General features: G+C 34.4%; 2 protein-coding genes across 2 annotated transcripts; one reads left to right on the top strand and one right to left on the bottom strand.

Annotated features, from left to right (window-relative positions):
- Window positions 1-237: 237 nt before the first annotated feature.
- LOC131629355 (chromatin assembly factor 1 subunit FAS1-like) lies at window positions 238-6,348 on the top strand. The gene is made up of 12 exons (XM_058900143.1): window positions 238-879; window positions 1,076-1,175; window positions 1,419-1,566; window positions 1,664-1,826; window positions 2,200-2,552; window positions 3,218-3,538; window positions 3,823-3,904; window positions 3,985-4,125; window positions 4,398-4,817; window positions 4,967-5,104; window positions 5,793-5,838; window positions 5,933-6,348. The coding sequence occupies exons 1-12, from the start codon at window positions 370-372 to the stop codon at window positions 6,094-6,096; spliced, it is 2,586 nt and encodes an 861-aa protein (XP_058756126.1). The 5' UTR covers window positions 238-369; the 3' UTR covers window positions 6,097-6,348.
- A 4,793-nt stretch (window positions 6,349-11,141) lies between these two features.
- LOC131629354 (putative metallophosphoesterase At3g03305) lies at window positions 11,142-14,389 on the bottom strand. The gene is made up of 4 exons (XM_058900142.1): window positions 14,032-14,389; window positions 13,674-13,915; window positions 11,845-13,407; window positions 11,142-11,756 (listed from the first exon to the last, which is right to left on the bottom strand). Exons 1-4 carry the CDS (start codon window positions 14,261-14,263, stop codon window positions 11,640-11,642), a joined length of 2,154 nt encoding a protein of 717 aa, XP_058756125.1. The 5' UTR covers window positions 14,264-14,389; the 3' UTR covers window positions 11,142-11,639.
- Window positions 14,390-23,976: the final 9,587 nt, after the last annotated feature.

Below are 23,976 nucleotides of genomic sequence, written 5' to 3'. Positions count from 1 at the left end.
AAGTTATAATGATGTAGATGTACACTATTTCTAATAATAATACTTATAATTTAAATTACATAATTTTTTTTGGTTAAAATATAATTAAATATACATATATTATGCTATTAGCGTTGTACTAAAAAATGAAGAGAAAAAGACATTAATGCTGATATTTAGTACATTTATTAATTAATTAATTAATTAACTAATGAAAGGGTATGGAAGGTGAGAAGTTAAATATTTAGAAATGGAGGCAATAAAGCACGAAGGCGCGAAACTCTAAAATTTCACTTTCCCTTTATCGTTTATATTCCTTTCTCCATTTTCATTTCCCTCTCCCACCGATTAGGGTTCCTCATTTCATCTCAGATCTCACCTTCCCCAACCATGCAAATGGAAAACTCCGCCATAATCGACCTCGAAGCCACTCCTCCTCAGCCACCACTTCAAGATCCGACAACCAATCGCCCCAAAACCAACTCCCGGAAGCGAAAGAAAGAGGTCAATTCCAAGTTACCGAACCCTCGAACACCAGAAGAGAAGCTTGCTCAAATCGAAACCCTAGAAAAGGAGCTCGAGGGGCTGTTTGGGTACTACAGAGAGGTTTCGGGTAAGAAGGTTGTTGTTGACCTTAAGCAATGCGGTGGGTCGAGAAATGCGGTTGTTGCGGCGTTGATGGAGGAGAGTGAGCTTCCGTTGTCGAAGCTTGTGGACGATGTTTATGGGAGGTTGAATAGTGAGGTGGCGAATGGGGGAGTTGTGTTGGTGGAAGGTTTTAACTCCGCGTTGGTGAAGAGTAGTGTGCTGTTTGTTGGGCAGAGGATGATGTATGGAGTGCCCAATGCTGATGCTGATATACTAGAAGATCATTCTGATTCTTGTCTTTGGTGTTGGGAGGTGATTCTTATGTTTCTTTAATTATTCATTTGTGATGTTTGTTGATATTTTACTAACCATTTTTGCTATGTTCGTGTAAATCAATGTATTTTTGAAAGCTGGGTATGTTGATAGTAATTGTGTTTGCGTTTAGGATGAATGTATACCAGTACACTGATTGTTTAGTTGTAACGGATTTGTTGTGTTGTTATTGCAGACTAGGGATGTTAAGTTGCTTCCAAAATCTGTCAGAGGGGAGCTTGTTATCCGGCGCACAATGCGGAAAAAGATCAATGAGAGAATTATGGCTGTAACTGGTATGGATTACTTTGTTTTGGTTGACGATGGAGTATATCAAATATTATTACCTTTGTGATAGTTTGAATGTTATTAGTTGAGTGGTTCCTTTTTTTATTGCAAAAAGAAATATGCTGTTGATAGTGGAGTATCGTGTAATTAGTGTAGATTTCATTTCTGATGAATGCATTGTTTTGATCAATTTTTGGGAAAATGACAACTTCGTTTAATGTGTATTTTGTTGCAATGTCATTTCTTTGCAGAAATGATAGGGTCACTCAAGAAACATGAAAGTGAGCCTAATTATAGTCAAGACTTAATTAAGGCCTCAAAAAAGCTGAATAAAACTTCTACTGGGGCTGACATCCACTTGATAGTTGAAGGCTTGTTGCAGAAAAACAATGAAGACATGTATGCAATCTTATGTTCCTACATAGCATGTTTTATTTCTACTGCAAGTATATAAATATTGTATTTTGATTTTTTTACTTCTAAATTATAACTGTAGGGATAAGAAAAAAGCAAGCCAAGAAGAAAAATTGCTGATTAAACAGTTGGATAGAAATAGAAGAGAAGCTGAGAAAGCTGAGAAAGAGAAGGAGAAAGCTGAAGCAAAAGAGAAAGAAAAAGAAAGCATGCAGTGTGATATAAAAACAGAAACGACTGCCATTGTTAGTGCTCTTTTGATTCCATCATATACTGTTTATAGCTTTAGTTACTCGTTACTTGGTGACTGGTGTTGCTTTCATTGGCTGTGAAATTGTGTTTTCTATGAATTTAAGTACAGTTTCCAATTTTCCATTACAGCTGTTTGACGACAATAATATAGAAACCAAAAAAACCAATAAAATTTGCAGGATGTTGAAGTAGGATTGACAACTAACTTTGCAGACATCTTTATGATTATCTATATTGTTAGATGATAAATATTAATGACTAGTTGATATATTTATTCTTAATTTTTTTGACTTCATTCATCTAACGAAAAGATTTATGTTTGACAATTGACAAATTTCCTCTGTTCCAACTGCCTAATTCATCTAGGAAACTAATTTGAAATTGTCCCAAGGCGAGGTAAGAAGTGATGAGAAATGTTGCGAACAGAAAAAACAACAAAAGAGGCTGGTTGAGGAAGCAGAAAAAGAACAGCGGCGCAGAGAGAAAGAAGAAGCTGAGTTAAAAAAGAAACGTAATTTACAAAAGCAAGTCTCAATCATGGAGCGTTTTTTGAAAAGAAGTAAGCCTAATCCTTCTGTTCAGAATGACAAAGTTTCAGTTGAGCCAACTGCATCTGATTTTATAAGCAGCAAGGATGAAAACCTGTCTAAGTCAGCTACTCTTTTGATGGATGATGTTCTTGCATCAAGTAGTGATATTTCGCCCGAGGATCTTCGCAGGTAGAACTGTTTTACCCTTTTAAGCATCAGTACTTCAAAAATTCATGTTGTACCTGTACTTGTTACTATATACCATAATTATTTTTTACAAATAAAAATTGTGTACATATAAAAATAAAATAAATATCTATCTAACTTTTACTATGAAGAAATATAAAGTCATATTTTCTAACTCTTTTTTGGCTGATGTTGATACTTTTCCTATTATTTTATACTATATTCTTTCCATATTTTATACTATATAAATACCATTTTCTGATGTTATATATTCTTTCCATATTTTATACTATATAAATACCATTTTCTGACTCTTATGTAAGTAATCTGTTATCACCATTATTTTCTTGTTAATGTATATTTATTTCTTAATTCTATTTTAATTTGTTATGTAGTAATTTATCAATGATGCTTGGTTGTATGTATTTTTGTCAAAGATTATACAATGTTTCCTTATATGTTTTTTAACAAACCCATACATCTGTTTTTCTGAAAGAGACGAATGTATAAAAGAGGTTTCCTTGAATATTTTAATTTATGATCTAGTAACTTATGAACGATGCTTGGTTGTATGTATTTTTGTTAAAGGTTATACTTATAAGCGAGGTTTACCTTACTCTTTGATCCCAAACTGTTTTTAGATCTTAAAAAAATGCCTCATTCTGCAGGTCACACTTTTCTTCATGGCGCTCTTTAGGACAATCAATTCGCTCAAACAGAAAACAGAGATGGGGTTTACGTCAGAATCCCAAGATTGAAGCTGTTAACAAACTTAAGCTTACAGATAGTAAAGCTGCAATTCAGGACTATGAGTTGGGCATGGAAAACGATGTAGATCAATTGGGAGGAAGTAGTCTAGATTTTAATTCATGCTTGTTGAATGCTGACGGTACTAATCTTGATGCCAAGAAGTACCATCGAGGAAGACAATTATTACAGTTTGATAATGCTCCTAGACCAGCCTTTTATGGGTTTTGGCCATCTAAAAGGTTAGACCCTGCTTCATTAATGGATTTCGGATTGACTTTTAAAAGGCTATGTCTATATTTAAAAAATGGAAAACTCCAAACTCAGCTAGTTTGTTTGTCGGTCTCTTCTAGACACGCGGATGTTTAGTCACCACATTTAAAGCCTTATTGGTTGGTTAACTTAAATCCATGTAATTGCTTATGATCTTATATTATTATTTATTAATAATTTCTTGCATGGTATGATGTCTGGTTCTAGTATATCTAGTTGAGGTTTGCTTATGTGTAAAAATTTGTATTTCTAGTGATGTTGTTGGAGCACGCCATCCTTTAAGGAAGGATCCAAACCTTGATTATGAAGTTAGCAGTGATGAGGAATGGGAAGAGGTGCTTTGAATCTCTGAATCTAATTTTATTAATATATGTAAATGTATTTGATCTGCTAACATCGGTCTTTTTTTTTTAAGGAGGAGCCTGGTGAAAGTCTTTCAGATTGTGAGAAAGATGAAGAGAAAGATGAAGAGGAATGTCAAGAGGAATGTTCAAAGTCCGATGGAGAAAGTGAAGATGGATTTTTTGTACCAGATGGATATCTTTCAGAAGACGAGGTAGAGTCTTGATCTTTTTACTTGAAGTTCTTTGTTTTACATTTTATAATTTGATGATTTTAGGGAATAGTGATAACCTTTTGGTGTCTTGAAATTTGTGCATGTCATGTTCATTTTTATTTAATGTTTTATGATCCAATGACAACCTGTGGCACGTGTGGCATAAAATGTCCTGAGATGCCTTTGTTGAGCACTTGTACAAACAATTGACATCTGCTCTGTAAATTTGAAGGCCAGTACAATTTGTTAATGAAATCTTCATTTATATGTAGGGTGCACAATTGGACAAAATGGAAACAGATGTTAGCCATGCAGAGGCTGATAGCTCACTTTGCTCTAAGGATGACATAGAGGCCGAGGAATTTTGTGCTTTACTTCGACAGCAGAAATATCTTAACAATTTGACAGAGCATGCTCTTCGTAAAAATAACCCTGTGATTATACCAAATTTTATCCTTGACAAAGACCCTTCAGTATTGGATCACAATAATAGCGGCATTCCTAAGCAAGAACTTTTGTGCTTGCAAGCCTTGAGTATGCACACAATTCCTGGTGGCTCATGTATAGAATTAGAATTATCAACAGATAAAATTCAAGATGAAGACCAAGAAGCCTCTCCCTCTACTGGCAAAGGTGCTGCTACTCCACCGTCTGATTTGGCTGCCATACCAGACACAGATCTACCTATAATTGTAAGTTCTGATTTTGCAGAGACAGGTTGATCTGGCAACACTTCCCTTATCCTTTTATCTTGCTTTTCTGAAATTGCAGCTGATTTTATATGTTACCCTGCAAATTTTATCACTTTACAGTGATTTATTTGATTTTGCTGGTTTTTCAGGTGACCACTATTCAGAATTGTTCTCAGGGCATAAATAAACTGTTAAGGTCTTTGCAACAGAAATTTCCTTCCGCATCAAAGTCATCACTAAGGAATAAAGTACGAGAAGTATCAGACTATGTTGATAACCGTTGGCAGGTTTGTGCGGGTGGAAAACCCACAATCTTGCTGCTAATTTTTATAATGCAAATCATTAAAAGTTGGTAGGCAGATACAAATGTCAAGGGACTAAATATTTTCCAGGCACCAGGTCGTATAGGTGGCTGCATCAATCCCTTAAACATTTTGCAGCTGTAGTTGGTTGTGCCCCTGGATGTTGAAATAGATCCGCTCACCAATAGATCTAGAAATCTATTGGAGTTCATATGAACTTAAGCTGAATTGATCTCTCAGCTGGCTATCATGAGAAGTGACCTATGTTTGACCCATAAAGTCAATATCATGAGAAATGACTTATGTTACAGTTATACCCATAAAGTCAATAAAGGAGTTGTTGGTTCTTATTTAGCCACAGATCCCAATTCCATAAACTAATTCCTTTTCTACTGCCTAAATGCCTCCTGCTGATTTATATGGATGGATATATTATACGGTCTCATTTCTTTATTTGATCTGCAAGGTAACTAAGATGTTAGGTTATGTTGAATCTGTGTTCCACATGCAGAAATTATTTGGAACTTTTGTGAAAACAATCAATGTTGTTTTCATTGAATTTAGGAATAACCAATTATGCTGTGATCACATGCTAAAACTACTTTTTTTTTTTTTTCTGTATGATTGAGTTTTGTACTACTTAGGCTGAGTTTATGCTTTTATATTTGTTCAGGTTAAGAAAGAAGTATTGGTTAAGCTTGGTTTGTCAGTTAAACCTGGTATGATATCCTGTCTTTTAAGAATTTAACCTATTTTTTGATTTAGTTGTTTTCTTTCTATATTAAAAACGAAAACGTGTGGTTGAACTGACAGAAAAGAGCAGTGGTGGACCAAGAAGTATTGCTGCATTTTTCTCTAAAAGGTGTTTGCCACCTGGAGGTGAAAGTGTGAAACCTGGTGAAACTTCACCACTAACACCTCTGAAATCATGCTCTGCCATTCAAGATCCACAAACCACCAGATCACATAATATTTAGTATCTGATATTTACTGGAAGGATGATACTTTTGCTACTTATAGACATTTTGTAAAAATCAGAGATGGTGGTTGTGCTTGACGCCGTTTCACCACTGTAATATCATTTGCCAAACGCTGTCTCACTTTTCTGTAATGTTGACTATATTGTAAAGAGGAAAGCTGTTTGCCTACAATTTCTGAGTCTCTTTTGCTACTCTTGACGAGATGTAATGCTATCAAATGAAAAGATACTTTCAGTCCCTTACATCTTATCCAATGTTTCAGTCCTTTATCATGTTGTCTGTGTGATGTTATGCTATCTAATGAAATTATACTTTTAGTTCCTTTTATTTTATTCAATTTTTTAGTCCTTATTTATTTATAAGATTCATTTTGTATTTTGTTACTCACTTGTCCCACAATGAGTAACTTATTTGGAATAAAATGATATTTTAAAATAAATGATTCATTTCAATTTTTAATATATTTTTTTCAATTCTACCCTTTAATTAATAAAAGTTTCATCATTTCTAATTACTATAGTAAAAATGTTATCCTCTCTCTTACTTTTAACCACTTTTAAAAACTAGAGTGCAAAATAAAAGAAAAAAAATCCTAATATTAAGTTTACATTTTTAAAATTAAATCATAACTATTTTACCGCCCTCATTTTTTCCTACCTCCCTTAAGGGTGTATAATGGGTTAAAGTCCCTATTAGATAAAGCACCCCTTCTTGAAGATGTACTTGTGGTATTTTGTAATGGTTCCAATCTAGAGCTTAAGTTGATATTACCAGTGTTTCGTCAGAAATTTGACCTTTGGCTCTAATAGATAATGATGTACCCGCAAACTTCTATGATGTTTTAGGTTACTCCATCCGTTTCAGAATGAACGTCCTTTAAGGTTTTTGCATACAAATTAAGAAATGCAAGATATTGTCCCAAAACATTGCACTTTTACTAAATTAACCCTATTAATATATTGGAAGTAATGTACAGAATAATAATTGAAGGACACAATTGAAATAACGACTTTCATTTTGAAACAAATTTTTTCTCTTAAAATGACACTCATTTTAAAACGGAGGGAGTAATATATATTCTAGGTGGAGACTAGGTTTAGAATAATGTATATCTTAATTGTAGATAATGTTGTGAGTCTTATATAACCTTAAAGATGCGATATTGTGCATGTGGACTGAGCCTAGTTTGGAACAATTGGCACCACATCTTTAGGTGACAGAGCCATGTGATGATTGGAGTTTGGTATTTTTGTCATCATTTGTAGTTGACAAAGTTCATTTTAGGGGTCACACTTGAATATATAAAATTCCCTTCGGCGAAGTCGTAGTTAGTTGTCGTGATATTTCTTTACTTAGGGTCGTATATGAGTTTGTTGTATTTAATATTGGTCTGATGATGACGTTAATTAGTGAATAAAATCTTTTATTTTTGGGTTTAATGCGCTTATAAACCCGTATTATCATTTTGAAGGATGTGTAACTCTTGAAGGCCGTGTTTTGATCTTGATTTTTCGTGTCTGGTGTTATTCACATCCTAACATCTCATCGATCAAGATGTAAATATTATTGTCAATGCCCTCAAGGTCTTCAAGGAGGAATCATTGGATCAAGGTGGAGATGGTGTCATTGACCTTTATGAGTCAATGACTAGCCTAAAAGTGAGTGTACCAAAAAAGTCCGAAGTTCTCATTGAACCAATCTTAAGATATTAAAAGGGGAATAAACTTTATTGAAGTTGAGGCTCAAAATTCTCACCCAACCAAGCATATGGGTTTGGAGTAGGGGTGTGCAAAATATTCGGTTGTGATGTCCAAATCCATAACCAAACTTAAACCATTTTTAAATATCCGGATATAATTGAATGGTTATTAATCGGTTTAGTTATTAATGGTTTGGTTATCCGTTCACATAATCCGGCTATAATGAAATGGTTATTAACCGGTTAAATTATTTTGGATTTGGTTATAGTCCGGTTAATATCCAAATCTAAATATTTTAATTCTCAAAATAAATTATTTTTTTAAAAAAAAAAAGTTTCGAAAAAAATAATTTTTAAAATTGGATTTTTTTTTTTAAAAATTGGTTATATAATCTTAACCAAATTTATAACCAGTTTTGATTAAAATGTGGTTATGGTTATAGATCCAAACCATTTAAATGGTTTTAAAATGGTTATGATTTGGTTTTTGAAAATAACCAACCATGCACACCCCTAGTTTGGAGGGAGAATTCAACTTGTTTTTTTATAAGCAAAAGATGAATTAACAAGCGGCGCAAAGGGTGCACAACCTATCGATACAACACAACACCAAAACAAAAACAACGACAAAATAAGAAACTACACAAAACAAAGGCCCAGAAAGGTATTCCAATCCGACCGAGAAAAATCAACACCCACCCTATTCCCTACAAGAAACTAATCCCACAAGTGTAATTTAAGCATTCACAAACTATCGAATTTGCTCAACATTCCTCTATAAAAAAGAATCAAATTTCTACAATTCCAAATCATCCAACAAAAAGTTAGCCCAGACAACCAACCTAAATCATAATTAAAGAGAGATAAACAAGATATCTCTAAAGCTTGCAATCGAGCAACAATTGATCCAGAAAAGTCAAAAAGATCCACACGAAGCCAACGACAAAAAATATTCCACTAAAGATTTGAAACTCGACAACCTCCAAAAAAATACTCTAAATGTTCTTCATGCTCAAAACATAAAGGACAAATCAAATTGTGACCGCCCACCAAAATGCTTTGCTTTGCCAAATTCATTATAGTCGGAAGCCTATTTAGAATCAACCTCCAACCAAAGATAGAAATTTTACTTGACACTTTTGCATTCCAAATACTCTTAGACAACTTAGTTCAAGTATGATCCAACAAACCATCGGTATTTCCAACCGAAGAAATGAAATCATAGCAAGAGTTAACGGAATAGCCATCCTTATGCCGCCACCAAACATACCAATTCGCCCGATCCAACAAAGACTGAACCGAATACAAAATCAAATGCAAACCCGACAACAAACCTGTCACGGCGGAATGAGTGCCATCCGTGAAGAAATCCGGCTGCCACATCCAACCATCAACCGTCCAAGCACCCATTTCCTCCACCTTACCTCGCTCCGTCGAAGAAGGATGAAACAAAGATGAGAATTGAATATGCAAAGGGGCTACCCCAATCCAATGATCATTCCAAAAATCAATACAATTGCCATTGCCAAGCTTACACACAATAGATGACTTGAACCAATTCTCAGCCGTTGTAAGCTCAGTCACACCAATAGAACAAATGTCACACCACCAAATCGAAGCTCTTTTAGAAATAATACTCACACAATCATTGAGTATACTCCTCTTAATGTCACCATACCTACAAAAAGAATGTTAGTCCAAAAAGAATTCCTCTCGTTTAAAATCTCCCACTTCCATTTACATAGAAGCGTAAGATTGAAAATACCGCAATGTTTGACTCCAAGCCCCCTTCTTCTCTACATAAGCACACTTTATCACAACTCCCCTAATTAATCTTCTTTCTATCCTCCATACATCCCCATAAAAAACTTTTTGAAGCATGATAATCTCTTTAATAACAACTTGAGGAGCATTGTAAAAAGAGAATAAGTAAATCGGCATGCTCGACAAAATAGAATTTAGAAGGACCACCCGACACCCAATAGATAAATGCTTATTATGCCAACTTAAAATCCTACGTCTCAAATTTGAGACCATAGGTTTCCACACCTCTTTTCTTCTTGGATTCAGGCCAACGAGAATGTTAAGGAAAATGAAAGAAGTTGAACCAATCTCACAATTAAGGAAAGTAGCCGTCGTTTGAGGGAAATTCCCCTCCAAGTTCATTTCCATAAGTCTACTTTTGAACAAGTTAACCCGAAGTTCGGAAACCAACTTAAAACCTCTAAAAACTGCCTTAATGCTCCAAAGGTTTCTCCAAGAACCATCCCCAATTAATAAAGTGTTGTTGGCAAATTGAAGAATTTCAAAGTGAGTTTGATATGAAGTTGGGAGCTAGAATTCTCTCTAAACAAAGTGTAGGAGGTTGAAGGGAGAATTCAAATTGTTGAAGCCGGGGAGTCAAAATTCTCACTCAACCAAATGTAGGAGCTTGTAAGAAGGATGTGACTTGTACTCTCTAATAAAAGAAACACATATAAATTCCAAATGAAATCTCATTAACACAAGGAAAATGACACCACTTATTGATTAAAGAGTGATTTGACCTTGCAATTCAAATCTTTTACAACAAAAATTTAGTTCATTAGAAGTTATTAGCTGATTGAAGAAATAACATGCACAATATTTATTCATTAAAAATATCTCATATCATTCGCAAAGGAAATACATGTGAAAATAAATTGTTAGACTATTTTACCATAATGTGCTCAAGATAATTATTTAAAAAATCTTTTTGATATGTTTAATTACTATTTTTTTTTAAATTTTTGATGGATTAGGTACATGCTTCATCCTCGGTATGTTTTTTTTTTTTTTTTTTCATTTAAAAAAAAAAGTTTTATTTTAAAATGTTATTAAAATACTATTTAAAAGATTTATGACCAATACAATTTTATTTTATTTTTTGGTAAAATTAATTTTCTATTTTTGTAAATAGGACAAAAATAAGTTGAGTAAAAGAGAATGCAAATATTTAAACAAAAAACACAAGGGAAGCAATAAGACTCTTAACAACTTTTAAATTGGTTCATGATATTAGAATTGGTGAGGTGGATTTTGAACTAGAATTCAAACTAGTGCTAGACAAAGTCTATATCAAACATTCAAATCTCTCAAAATTTGGTGCCCCCATTTTGGAGTGCAGAAGAATGTTTTATAGTAATTTTAAGAATTTTCATGTTGAGTTCTTTCCAAGACAAGAATGAGGTTGTCCGTGTTCTTCTAAAGATAGGTCCATCTTTAACTAGTTTTTTTTTTTATTCACATTCCAATATGTATTCAACATATTATCATGAGAGAAATACCTCAAACTTTTTACCATCATTTCAATTTAGTTCTCCTATTTAAATTTCATCTGGTTTGTCTCAATTTAATGCAGCTGCATCAAAGTAAATTAACATTATACAAATACAAGTTTTAACTTGTTTTTGTAAAGTGACTCGGTCATTATAACAACTTTGTTGCATCCTTCTTCAACCCTAGCAAAACCAACAAACCATACAGTGCATACTGCATAGCCCTCTTCTTTCTTCCAATAGTAAAGTTCCTAAACTAAACAATAAAACAACACTTTATAGTACAAACAACAGAAATATCACTATTAAGAATGGTATATTTGGGTTGATAGACTGAGAACCAAAGGCAGATTACAGGCATGGCCTGCCAAACAATCAGCGCTCCTGTTGCCTGTTCACCGGTGTGGAATATTTGCTAACGCCCCACTAGTTTCGATCAATTTCAGAACGGACCACGTGCACATGTGTGTGCTCTGTAGTAAAATCCTCGGGGAAAGATTTGGTCTGGGACGAGAACCTGTGAACCCTTCAAACAAGTTTCTTCATCAGGCATTCCGGGTTTCACTGACAGCAGATGCCAATAACAAGGGGATTGCAAGACCATAACCCAGTAAATGGAGTACTGGGTTCATATCATAAGCTTTTACAAGAGTTCTGCAGTTCTGCAATGAATAGTCAAGTAAATACGATAAATAAAAACAAGACAGGCAAGGATAGCTGAAAAACTGCCTTGCAATGATAAAACATTACCATAAAATGCTTCCAACATATTGCCAAGCAAAGCACACACAGAAGCATACGGATCCTTCGCTTGCCAAGGTGGAAATTAGATATCGTGCCACTGTGGTTTCTATTTATTAAAGATCTTCTAGAGTTTGAATCATGATCGTCTTCTTTCTTCCCAGAAAATGCCAACACACGTTCCCGGTAAATTGCTCTTTCAGCAGTCAGAGCACTAGTGACCAAAATTGCAGGCAAAACAACGAATAATATATGAGGAAGAACCAACACCAGAATATCTGGCGATCCAACAAACTCGAGCTTCCCCTTTCCATTAGAAGTCTCTAAAGCCCAACCCATATAGGTCATGTACACCATATTCTTCCCTTCAGTAAAAACTTGCCCCATAAACCAGGGGACCAATACAAGATAGAATAGGTATCCTACCCAACCAAACCATAATGTTTGAACCCTGCATAGCTCCTGGAGAATCCACAATACACCATTTACTAAGCCTTTATTGGCGATAAAGTTTTTGTAAGTATATACATTCTTTTGAAAAACAAGGAGAGCTTTAGGTACAAGAAGAACGGATAACATAAAGAACAAAGCAGACCATAATAATGGGTAATATAAGGAGGCCCATTGGCATCCCATGACATAAAACTCCTTCCAGCTCCAAGAAATCTTGAAGCTATGACCATTAATAGAAAATGGTCTTAATTCGGTCAAAGTTGATCGACCCATGATGTCGTTTGATTCAATTTGAAGCCAAAATCTATCAGGAGAAGTATCCTCAAAGGCTTTGCGATTCCATGGAGCATAATAGAGGTTCCCCTCATCATCATGCTTGGTCATATGGGCTTCTAAAACTAATTCAAGACTTCCGGACCTTGAATCATAGGCCCTAGCAATAACAGACTCAAGTGGAGAAACAGAAAATACCAAAGCCCGGATTGTGTCATAAGATGAAGTGGCCGCAGTTTGACATTCATAGTTATGATGGCATGAAGATGTCTGCATGAAACGAGAGTCTAAAGGAAAAGTGGGCACTATAATTGTACGTTTGACCCCTGATTTGAAATCAAGATCAGCATATGAAACATGGCCTCTATCAACGGCTAAAATTCGAATGGCTCTACTCTTTCTCCAATCACCCATCTCCCACTCCCAAAAGTCTTTTGGAAGGGATTTCAATGAACAATTTCCAGTGCTTTCAAAAGAATTTTGATGTATGTTAAACTGAAAAAAATTCTGCAGGGATAAAAAATGATTACTCAACTGATGGTGCCGTTTTAAGTTCTTGCCAAACCTAGAATGGAGATGCCCACACAAGTAGGCTGATATGGAATGTTTCAGAAAAACATCTTTCAAGGATCTTCCAGAACTAGAGGCTGCAGAAAACGAGAGGGGAAAATGCCCGAACGATATTTTGGTGACTGGTTTTCCTGATAGAGAATCCCAGTGTGAAAGTTCCAAGTCCAAATCATTTAGTAATTGATCCGTGGGATGCCCAAAAAGATTAGTCGGACCTCGTAAGCCAGTTGTCATAGTGGTATCAATCCCAACAAAGAGATGTTTCCGCTCCTTGGTCTGTGCCATATAATGCAAGTATGTGAAAATGAGAAAGGAGGTAAAACATTACGCAAATAATAATAATAACAAAGTTCAAGCCTTCAGTTACTGAGCTCCCTATTTTTTGGACTTGTCCATGCATACACATATTTTCAAACATGAAACACATATTTCTATACTCTCTAGTCTTTCATACTTTAGCAAACCAAATACACACAGAAACATAAAAAATTTCATAGAATGAGAACTAGTAGTTATCGCAGTAAACACATGGCGAGACTAACCTCAATGGTGACACTATTGACACTCCCATTCCTCCCCAATCGTCCATTAATGCTGTATTTAGAAAAGAAATCAAAGGAACCACCAACATCAGGAACACCAAAACTATCATGATTCCCTCTGAGATCATAAAACAAACTCTTGTGAAGTCCACTTCTCTCAATAACATCATCCATCACATTCCTATACTCCACCCATTCATCCTCATTCTGCTTCATCGTTAACAAATCCTTACTTTTCCCATCTAATAAACAAACATCATCCACAAAATCACTACTACAAATACCACAAAATTCAAATACTAAAACACATACACACAATTGAATCACCAATGAAAAGTGATTGATGAATGATAGATACCTGTGAGGTCACCGGTGATGAGGACGAGGGAGGGGTTGATGATGGAAAGAGCGGGGCCGACAAGGTTGGTGAAGTCTTGGGCTCTGTTTGGATGGTGAACGCTGAAGTGAAGATCGGAAAGCTGAACGATCCAAACCACAGAATCAGGTTGTTGTTTTGACTCTATGACTGTTGCGCCACTGCAACAGTATATGCTGCAAGCAATGATGATGGTGGTGAGAAAGAGGGTCATGGTGTTACAAGCTTCTTCCGTTTTGGGTTATGATGATTTGATTTGTATGGGAAAGTAAGGTTAGTGTGTTCTTCCTGTGTTGATGATGTTGGGAAGAACATAGTACATTTGTGTATTGTTATGTTCCTGATCTCAACTTTAATTAGTTTCATTTTTTTTCATTAAAATAATTGTTAAATAGTATGTTTTTAATCAATTTTTTTACCAAATTATGAAATTCGAGAATAGATAAAAATAAAAAAAAACTTTTTATACATTGTTTTTATATTTGTACTATATTTGATTAATTACATGAAAAATATGATTAATTTAATTAAATAAATAATTAACTCAATTAAATTAACTATAATTTTACCAGTGAATTGAATTAAGTGTTTTTACAGATGATTAAATAAATGTCGCATGTAAAGCTGTCAAATGGGCCGGCCCGGCCCAGTCCGCTCCGGTGGACCAACATATTTAAATAGACTGGTCCGACCCGATTGTTTAATGGGCTACATAAAATGATCCCGATCCATTTTCCAAAGGCACGTGCAGCCCGATGGGCCAGTCCGACCCGTATTCAATATTATAGTTTTAATTTTATAAAAAGGGATGTAATGAACAAATGCAACATAACATAAATAGAGAGTCATTATAAACGTATATAAGTGATGTTTAAAATATTTATCCATAAATATATATGAATACCACAAAAACATCCATGTAAAAGTACAAAGTAACTTAATATTATCACCAATACTTATCAAAATTTCTCTTCATCTCATAATCATTTCCTTGATCATATCATCTTGAAAATATATCTTCATTCTCTTTAACTTTTCCTTATCACTTGAAAACACATTTATGAAATCATATCTTATCTAAATCTTTTTTTCCCAAAATTTACCAAAATCTTTTTTTAATGGGCCAGCCCGAAGCCCATTTGACCCGGCCCGACCCAGCCCATGAAAAACATAGGCCCGATAGGTTGGCCTAAAAAGGCAAGGTGGTGTTTTTTAAAGGTATTTTGCGGCCCGACCCATGCTAAATTGTTGGGCTTATGGGCCGGTCCGATGGGCCGAGCCCATTTTGACAGCTCTAGTCACAGGGTGTAAAAGAAAACAATTGTACATATATCATTTCTTTCGTATGTGTTACTATTGGATTTTATTTGGAGTTGCTCTCTTTCTTCTTTTTGATAATGTCAAACGAAGAGAAATATATTATTATTTAGGAGAATCTTTATTTGTAAGAGAGATAGTTAATTATTTCAAATCTTTTATCTATCTTTTCCATTTTATCATTTTGAGAGATGTATTGTCATCATAAGAAAAGGGAGATAATATGAATCTATGTGTTGGACATGTATAATAGTCATTTGATTTTAATGATGACAATTGTCAACCAGTTTAAAAGATAGGAGTAATTAGTAAGATACCGTGCTCCCGCACGAGTAATTTTATTTGATAATCTCCGTCCCACAATGAGTGACCTATTTGTAATAAAATGATGTCCCAAAATTTGATGCGATATAAAATGTATTTAGATATTAATGCAAAATTTGAAATGATTTACTTAATGAAAAAATTAAATATTTAAAAATAAGGATTTTGTCTCTCAAATTAAGATAATGATTAATTAAAATAAAACAGATATGTATTGATAGTGATTAATTAAGTTATTATAACTTACTCCACATCTTGACCATTGATTCTTTTTAATTTAATGGTTAAAAATAATAAGTAATTAAATATGGAGAGAGAAAACTATTACTTATTATTTTTAACCATTAGATTGAGAAGAATCAATAGTTCAGATTTGTAGTAAGTTATAATAACTTACTCTTGGAGTAAATATATCCCTCCTCATAATTAAATATATCATTTTTATCAAGAACATAACAGTGGTGATGGTTCTGCAGGAAACTCAGTGCATAATGATGAGGAGGTTCCGGCGAGTGTTGCACACGTGAATACTAAGGCACGTGAGGTTTACAATAGAGTGGAAGTGGAAGAATCTGCTGCAATTAATTCTAACAGCCCAAGGTATCAAGTGGCTTTAGTGGAGAATCAAGGAGCATTTAAGGGCAATCATAGAGACTTAAATAGTATTAACAAACCTGTTCCACCTAATAATACCCAATACACACAAGCTTTTTCATCGGGCCCACCCATCCTCACAAAAGTTCAAATAATCCCTAACCAGAATAACACACTTGCCGTAAATAGCCAAACTTTTTTTCCTAGCCATAACAGTTCTTTCCCATTTTCAATGCCTAGTCCTAGCTGCACCATGGTGGACCCCACTAGCACGGTAACCAATAGCAACCTCTTGGCCGAAAATCCCATGCAACAACCGATTTTACTTCTGCATGAGAAACCTCTTGATACTACCCCACATCCCATAAACAAGGATATAAAGTTTAATGCTATCCCTCTCAATACCAACCCAACACACACTAAAAATGTCTCAGTCTCAACTACTGTGCTTAATCCAAAACCGAACCACTTTAAAAAACAAAACTCAAACACTAAACAGTCCGCTATCAAACACAAATATTCTAAAACTGTTAACAAGCCTAGAAGCCCTTTGAACCAGTCCCTGGTACACTCTCCGCAGTATATTAATAGTTCCTTACATATTGAGTTCAACGGCCCACACAGTAAGGAGGAGCAGGTGGAAAAAAAACGCAGAAGGGAGTCGGGTGAAGTCGCTGAGAATAAGAAGGAGGAAGACTTAGCAGCTAATCAGCCTTTTTTAACGGCACGTCCTGGCAGCCAGGACTGCCGGGACTCATGAAAATCCTTAGCTGGAATTGTCGGGGTTTGAGCAGCCCGAGTGCAATCCAAACTTGAAGAAGTTGGCTCAACAACAACGGCCTGATATAATCTTTCTAGCCGAGACTCTCTCTAATTCTCTAAGCTGGAACATATTCGGGTTATGTTGAAATTCGACACTTGTTTAGTTGTGGATGTTGAAGGTAGGAGTGGTGGACTTGCGGTTTTATGGAAGAACACTGAGAGTTGTAGTGTGTTAAACTACACTAGAAATTTTGTGAATATTTTGGTTACTGATGAAGAGAAAGGGGTATGGAGGCTCACCTGTTACTATGGATTCCCTGAAAGAAGTAGAAGGAGACTTGTTTGGGACATGCTTCGGGAGATTCGGGACATGTCGAATTTACCGTGGTGTATTATTAGAGATTTTAACGATCTCCTATCTCCACAAGATAAAAATGACAGACACCCTCACCCTAATTGGTTGTGCTCTGGATTTCGTCAAGCGGTGAGTGATTGCGACTTATCGGATATTCCTATTGAAGGCTATCAGTTTATGTGGGTGAAGAGTAGGGGAACGGATCACATGATAGAGGAAAGATTGGATCGTGCTCTTGCTAACTCCGATTGGATGTCGACATTTCCTAATGCTAGACTTACAAATCTCATAGCATCGCACTCCGATCATATCCCCATACTGTTAGCTTGTAATACTGTTCAGAATAATGCTAGAAGATATCATTTCCGTTTTGAAAACAATTAGTTAAATGAAGAGGGCATAAAAGATGTTGTGTGTAATGGCTGGAACGTTGAGGAGCATGCGGAGGTGGTGAAGAAAATCTCCTCATGTGCAGAGAATCTTGAGAGGTGGAGTAAAGATATTAGGTGGAGCAGAAAGGGTGATATTGAGAGACATAAGCTTGCTATGGATATGTACAGAGGAGGCCAAGATTCGCTTTCGGCGGAGCGGTATCTCGAAGCGTCCCATGAGTTCGATAAAGCCTTGTTATGTGAAGATGTTTACTGGAGACAAAGAGCTAAGATGCATTGGTTAAAAGAGGGAGATATGAATACGAGATTCTTTCACCATTCGACGACAGCTAGGAGGAAAGTTAAGAAAATTCTGAGTTTATCCGATGAAGGTGACAGAGTAGTAAAGGAACAGCAAGGCTTATGTGATGTTGCTAAGAAATATTTTGAAGATATCTTTACGAGTAGTAACAGTGTTGATTATGAACCTGTGCTGAATTTTATTCCGCAAAGGATTTCGATGGAAGACAATAATAGGTTGAACTCTCCCCTGTCCAGAGCTGAATTGTATGCAGCCCTGATGGATATGCACCCAGATAAATCCCCGAGGCCTGACGGTTTCAATCCTGGCTTCTATCAGCATTTTTGGGAGGTTTGTAGTGAGGATATCTTTGAGGCAGCTTCTGTGTGGTTAGAAAGAGGCTACTTTCCTGAATCCCTCAACGATACGAATATATGTTTGATTCCTAAATGTGTGCAGCCCAGTAGGATGCAAGATTTTCGACCCATATCGCTATGTAACGTTATTTATAAGGTGGTTTCTAAAGCTTTGTCAAATAGGCTGAAGCCTTTGTTGGATAAGTGTGTCTCAGAGGAACAATCAGCTTTTATGGAGGGTCGTTCTATCTTGCATAATGCTATGATTGCAACCGAAATCATTCACACCCTTAAGAGAAAGACGAAAGGTAGGAGAGCTCATTTGGCACTTAAAATCGATATCAGTAAAGCATATGACAGGGTGGATTGGGGGTTCCTTAGAGGTATGTTGTTGAAGACGGGTTTCGCTGAAAGATGGACACATTGGATGATGATGTGTGTTACTTCGGTTCACTATTTTGTACTGGTTAATTCAGACATTGTAGGACCTATTGCACCAGGAAGAGGACTCAGGTAAGGCGATCCATTATCGCCTTATCTTTTTATTCTTATAACTGAAGGACTGTCGACTCTCATCAAAAGGAATGTTGCTAAGGGAGATATCCATGGAGTACAAATATGCAGAGGGGCACCTAGTGTGTCGCATCTGCTTTTTGCTGACGATTGTTTTCTGTTTTGCAGGGCCAATGTAAATGAAACAACACATCTTATGGATATCCTAGAGACTTATGCTAAAGCATTCGGCCAAGAGATCAATCTGAATAAATCCGAGGTTTTCTTTAGCCGTAATCTGAGCTTGTCAGCAGAGGAGGACCTCGCCAAGGTCATGGGTGTAAGTCATGTGTTAGGAACGGGGAAGTATCTAGGCTTGCCTTCTATGATTGGTAGAAGTAAAAAGGCTACTTTTGCGTTTATCAAAGATCGGATTTGGGGAAGAATTAATTCGTGGAAAGGCCAGTCATTATCTAAAGCGGGGAAGGAAGTCATGATTAAATCGGTTCTCCAAGCTATCCCGGATTATATGATGAGTATCGATATTCTTCCTGAAACGGTGATTAGTGACATTGAGAAGATGTTGAATGCTTTCTAGTGGTGCGAGGGCTCTAATCAGAATGGTATTCGGTGGATGGCTTGGGATAAGTTAGCTTGCTCCAAGAAAGAGGGGGGCCTTGAATTCAGAGATTTTAGAGCTTTTAATATGGCTATGGTGGCAAAAAAAGGTTGGTTTCTCATGAATAACACGCAAGCGTTGGTGTCCAGGTTCTTTAAAGCAAGGTATTTCCCTAAAACTACCTTCCTTGATGCTAATCTCGGCTATAATCCTAGTTTTGTTTGGAGAAGTATTTGGAAAGCTAGAGAAGTGCTAACTTTTGGGTGTAGGTGGAGTATAGGTGATGGTAGCCAAATAAAAGTTATGAATGAACCTTGGATTCAAGGAAAAACAGAGGGTTGTATGCATGGACCGCAACAACAAGGTATCTATGATTTAGTTGTTAAGAACTTGATGCTTCCTAACGTTAAACAGTGGAATATGGGAGTGATTCGCGATTTGTTTGATTGTGTAGGAGTAGAGGAAATTATTTCTGTCCCGCTTGTGGAGGATGTTATTGCAGATAGACTGGTGTGGAAGGAAGAAAAAGATGGTCAGTATAGTGTCCGGTCAGGGTATCGAGTTTAGAAGAGTAGAAAGAAGTGTTATATCCAGGAGAATCAGGAGGTTAATTACCAAGGTTTGTGGTCTATCCTTGCACCACCCCGAGTGAAGCGTGGCGGATTTGTAATGGATGTTTGCCTTCCCGGGTTCGGCTGAAACAACATCATGTTCCTTGTCCTTCTACTTGTCAGTTTTGTGAGGTCTCTGAGGAGGATGACTGGCACGTTTTTTTCGGGTGTCCTGAAACTAATTCTTGCTGGACGTCAGCAGGTTTGCATGATACTGTCGCACCTTTTATTAACCATTCTGATGACATTAAATCTCTTATTTTGAAAGTTTGTAGTGTGGTGGATAGAAAGGTGGCTGGGCGTTTTGCGATTATGATTGAAACATTATGGCAAAATAGGAATAATTTTATTTGGCACAATGAGAAAGAGGAGGCGTCAAAGCTTGGTCGGTTAGCTTTTCACAAATGGCAGGATTGGTTTTTGGCTCAAAATTTTTAGGATAGAGAGGCTGCCCCCCTAATCCGCAGCATTGGACCCCCCCTTCGTTGGGTTGGCTCAAGTGTAATGTTGATGCGGGGTACAATAATAGTCAAAGAACTACCAATAGAGGTTGGTGGATCCGAGATAATATAGGGAATTTTATTCAGGCGAGTGTTGCGTGGGATGTTGGTACTTTATCTATGTTAGAAGCTGAGGCGATGGCTTTGAAGGAAGCTATCCAAGGAGCTTTAGCTTTTAATCTCGATCATATAGTTTTTGCAAGTGACTCGCAAAAGGTGGTGCAAGCTATCCAATCCAATATTGTCGGATGTTCCGAGTTTAACTATATTATTCGTTCTATTAAACGTTTGTTAATTGATTTTCCAAACTTTGAGGTAGAGTTTGTTAGGCGTCAAGCGAATATGGTTGCTCATTGTTTAACAAAGGCGGTCAATTCCTGGTCTCGACGTAGTTACGTTAATCATATACCTCCTTGCATTGAAACTATTTTGTTGAATGAAAGAAGTTAGTTTTGCTTTGGTAAAAAAAATAAAAATAAATATATACCATTTTTATCATGATATATAATTAATTAAATATTTAGTCGCATAATATTGTGACAAATTAATTTTATAATTTAAAAAAAGTAATTACTTTTATAATCTAACCTTATAATTATTTAACCGTATATTAAATATATACCATTTAAAAAATAATTACTTTTATAATTTTTAAAAAATTGATAAATAAATTATTACAAAATCAAAATTTTATTTAATTTTTTTATTCTTTATTTATAACAATTTGTATTTAATTATTCCTTATTAATAATAACTCACTCTAATTATATTATAACTATAATTATAAATAAATATTTTTTAAAAATAAAATAAAAAATTGGAATATTGAAATACTTTGGATATGCATATCCAAATTAACCAATATTTTAAATTTATTTTGGGAAGAGTTTTTCCGGATATGTATCTTCGAAAAAAGATCTGACATTTTAAATCAAACGTTTAAATGAAAAAAATTTAAAGAGGGGTGATTTCGGATATGCATATCCGAAATCAGTGAAAATCTGATATGGATGACTTCAGAGATGCATTTCAAAGGGTATTTTGGAATTTTCAATACTGATTTTTACCCTATATAGATGTATAAAGAAATTGTCAAATAAAACGATAAAGTGTGATGTAAACTTTTAGGATGGATGTTATGTAACTCCTACGACCCCAGGTCCGACCCAATCCTTATAGAGGCATAAGGCAAATTTTATAATTTCATTTTTTAAATAGTAAAAGAATTTATTTAAAATTTATTTTAAAGATAAAATTAATCATTAAATTTATTTATTTGTAAACAAAACTAAATTTTATAATTTGTTTTAGAAAAAAAATACTATTTTTATTTTTATTGTTGTTATTATATATGAATGATAAAATAAAATAATATGTTAGCATGCTCATTTGCGATGCACAATATTTAATAGATAAAAAAATATATAACTCACTCATTTTTACCACGTATTTTAATCTTAAAATATTATAATAATCAGCTACTTAAAAATAAGGTTGTAAAAGAAATCGCATTGCAAATAATTATAACAAATGTAACAAATATCCACGCAGAAACACTTTGAGCCCGTTTGGTACGCATGATATGATAGAGACATGATATGATATCAAACAGAATAAAGATAGAATATGATACAAACATGATAAGACTTATCCTATTATGTGTTTGGTTCACACGGAATAATATATATATATATATATATATATATATATATATATATATATATATATATATATATATATATATATATATATAAATATATATATATATATATATATTCACGCTTGTAAAGTAACTATAATTTTTGTAAATTATTTTATAAAATAGTTTTAAATTTATAAATTGATAAAAAATAAAATTTTCAATAATTAGAAAAATTCATTGATACTATTGAGTCAATAATTTCAAATAATATATATATATATATATATATATATATATATATATATATATATATATATATATCTTGTAAAACAATTATGTTTTTTAAAAATTATTTTGTAAAATATTTTAAAATTTATAAATTGGTAAAAAAAAAATTTTTTTTTTATAATTAAAAAAAATTTATTGACACTATAAAGTAAATAATTTTAATTTTTCTTGAAAAAGATCATGAATTCTAGTATGTATATATATATTAGATAAACAAATTAAAAGTATGTGTATGTATATATATATGTATGTATATATATATATATATATATATATATATATATATATATATATATATATATATATATATATATATATATATATATATATATATATATATATATATATATATATATATATGTAGATGATAAAATTATCCTTACAAGAAAATATATTTAATTTGATAAAAAATAAAATTAGTATTCATATTTTTAAAATTTTAATATTTATTTTATTAAATAAATTATTAATATTTTTAATTTAATATCAAATTAAGTTTTATTTATATTATTTTAAATTATATTTTATAGGGGTAAATTAATAAATTATTTTCTTATCCTATCCCGCCGGATTCTATCCCAGCTCATATTCAGGATAACAATTTGAACTAGTGAGGCAGGATAGGATAAGTTTCAGGATTAACTTATCCTAACTTGTTGTGTTAGCAAACACTGGATTGAGATATGATATGATACAAATATCCTATCCTGTCTTTTATCCTGCGCAACAAACGGGTCCTTTATGTATTAAAATATAGGACATGCATAGTTTTTTTTAGATGTACTGATAAAATACTTGAATAACTAGTTAGAAAAAGATAATTTCTTTATAGATCGCTTGGGGTGAGAATCTCTGCTAAAAACCCCAAAATACCTTTTGATTTCGGAGTTGCATCTCCGAAGTCACCCATTTTCACATTTCCTATTATTTCGGAGATGAATCTCCGAAAACACTCATTTTTGGGTGTTTTCGGAAAGGCATCTCCGAAATAAACCGAAGAACACTATGTTAACTGCTGTAGCTTCCTTACCACCCATACTTAACCTCACACTCAAACCTCACTGTGAAGCAATCATACCTTGATTTTATGTTGTTTCCGTTTTTTAATTTCCTTTCAATTGCAAATCTTGTACTATGTAATCTGCTGAACATTAATGAGAATTCGTTGGGTTTGGGGATTATTGGGTTTAGGGTTCCAATTTTGTGATGCTTGTTTGAATCGTGAGAGAGAAGAGAGATCGAATTTCTTCTCTTGTTTATCTGCGACGAAAGCGAGCGATGGAGAGAAAGCGACACTTTGATTTTTGAGTTTTAGGGTTGGAGGCTTTCTTGGGGGTGGCTGTTTTGAAAAACAGAAAAATGCAGGTTATTTCGGAGATGCATCTCCGAAGACGT

Source organism: Vicia villosa, unplaced genomic scaffold (genome assembly GCF_029867415.1).
Source record: "Vicia villosa cultivar HV-30 ecotype Madison, WI unplaced genomic scaffold, Vvil1.0 ctg.000561F_1_1, whole genome shotgun sequence".
Classification (NCBI taxonomy): Eukaryota; Viridiplantae; Streptophyta; class Magnoliopsida; order Fabales; family Fabaceae; genus Vicia; species Vicia villosa.
The sequence above is the reverse complement of the archived record's forward strand: the minus strand, read 5'-3'. Positions and strand labels throughout refer to the sequence as shown.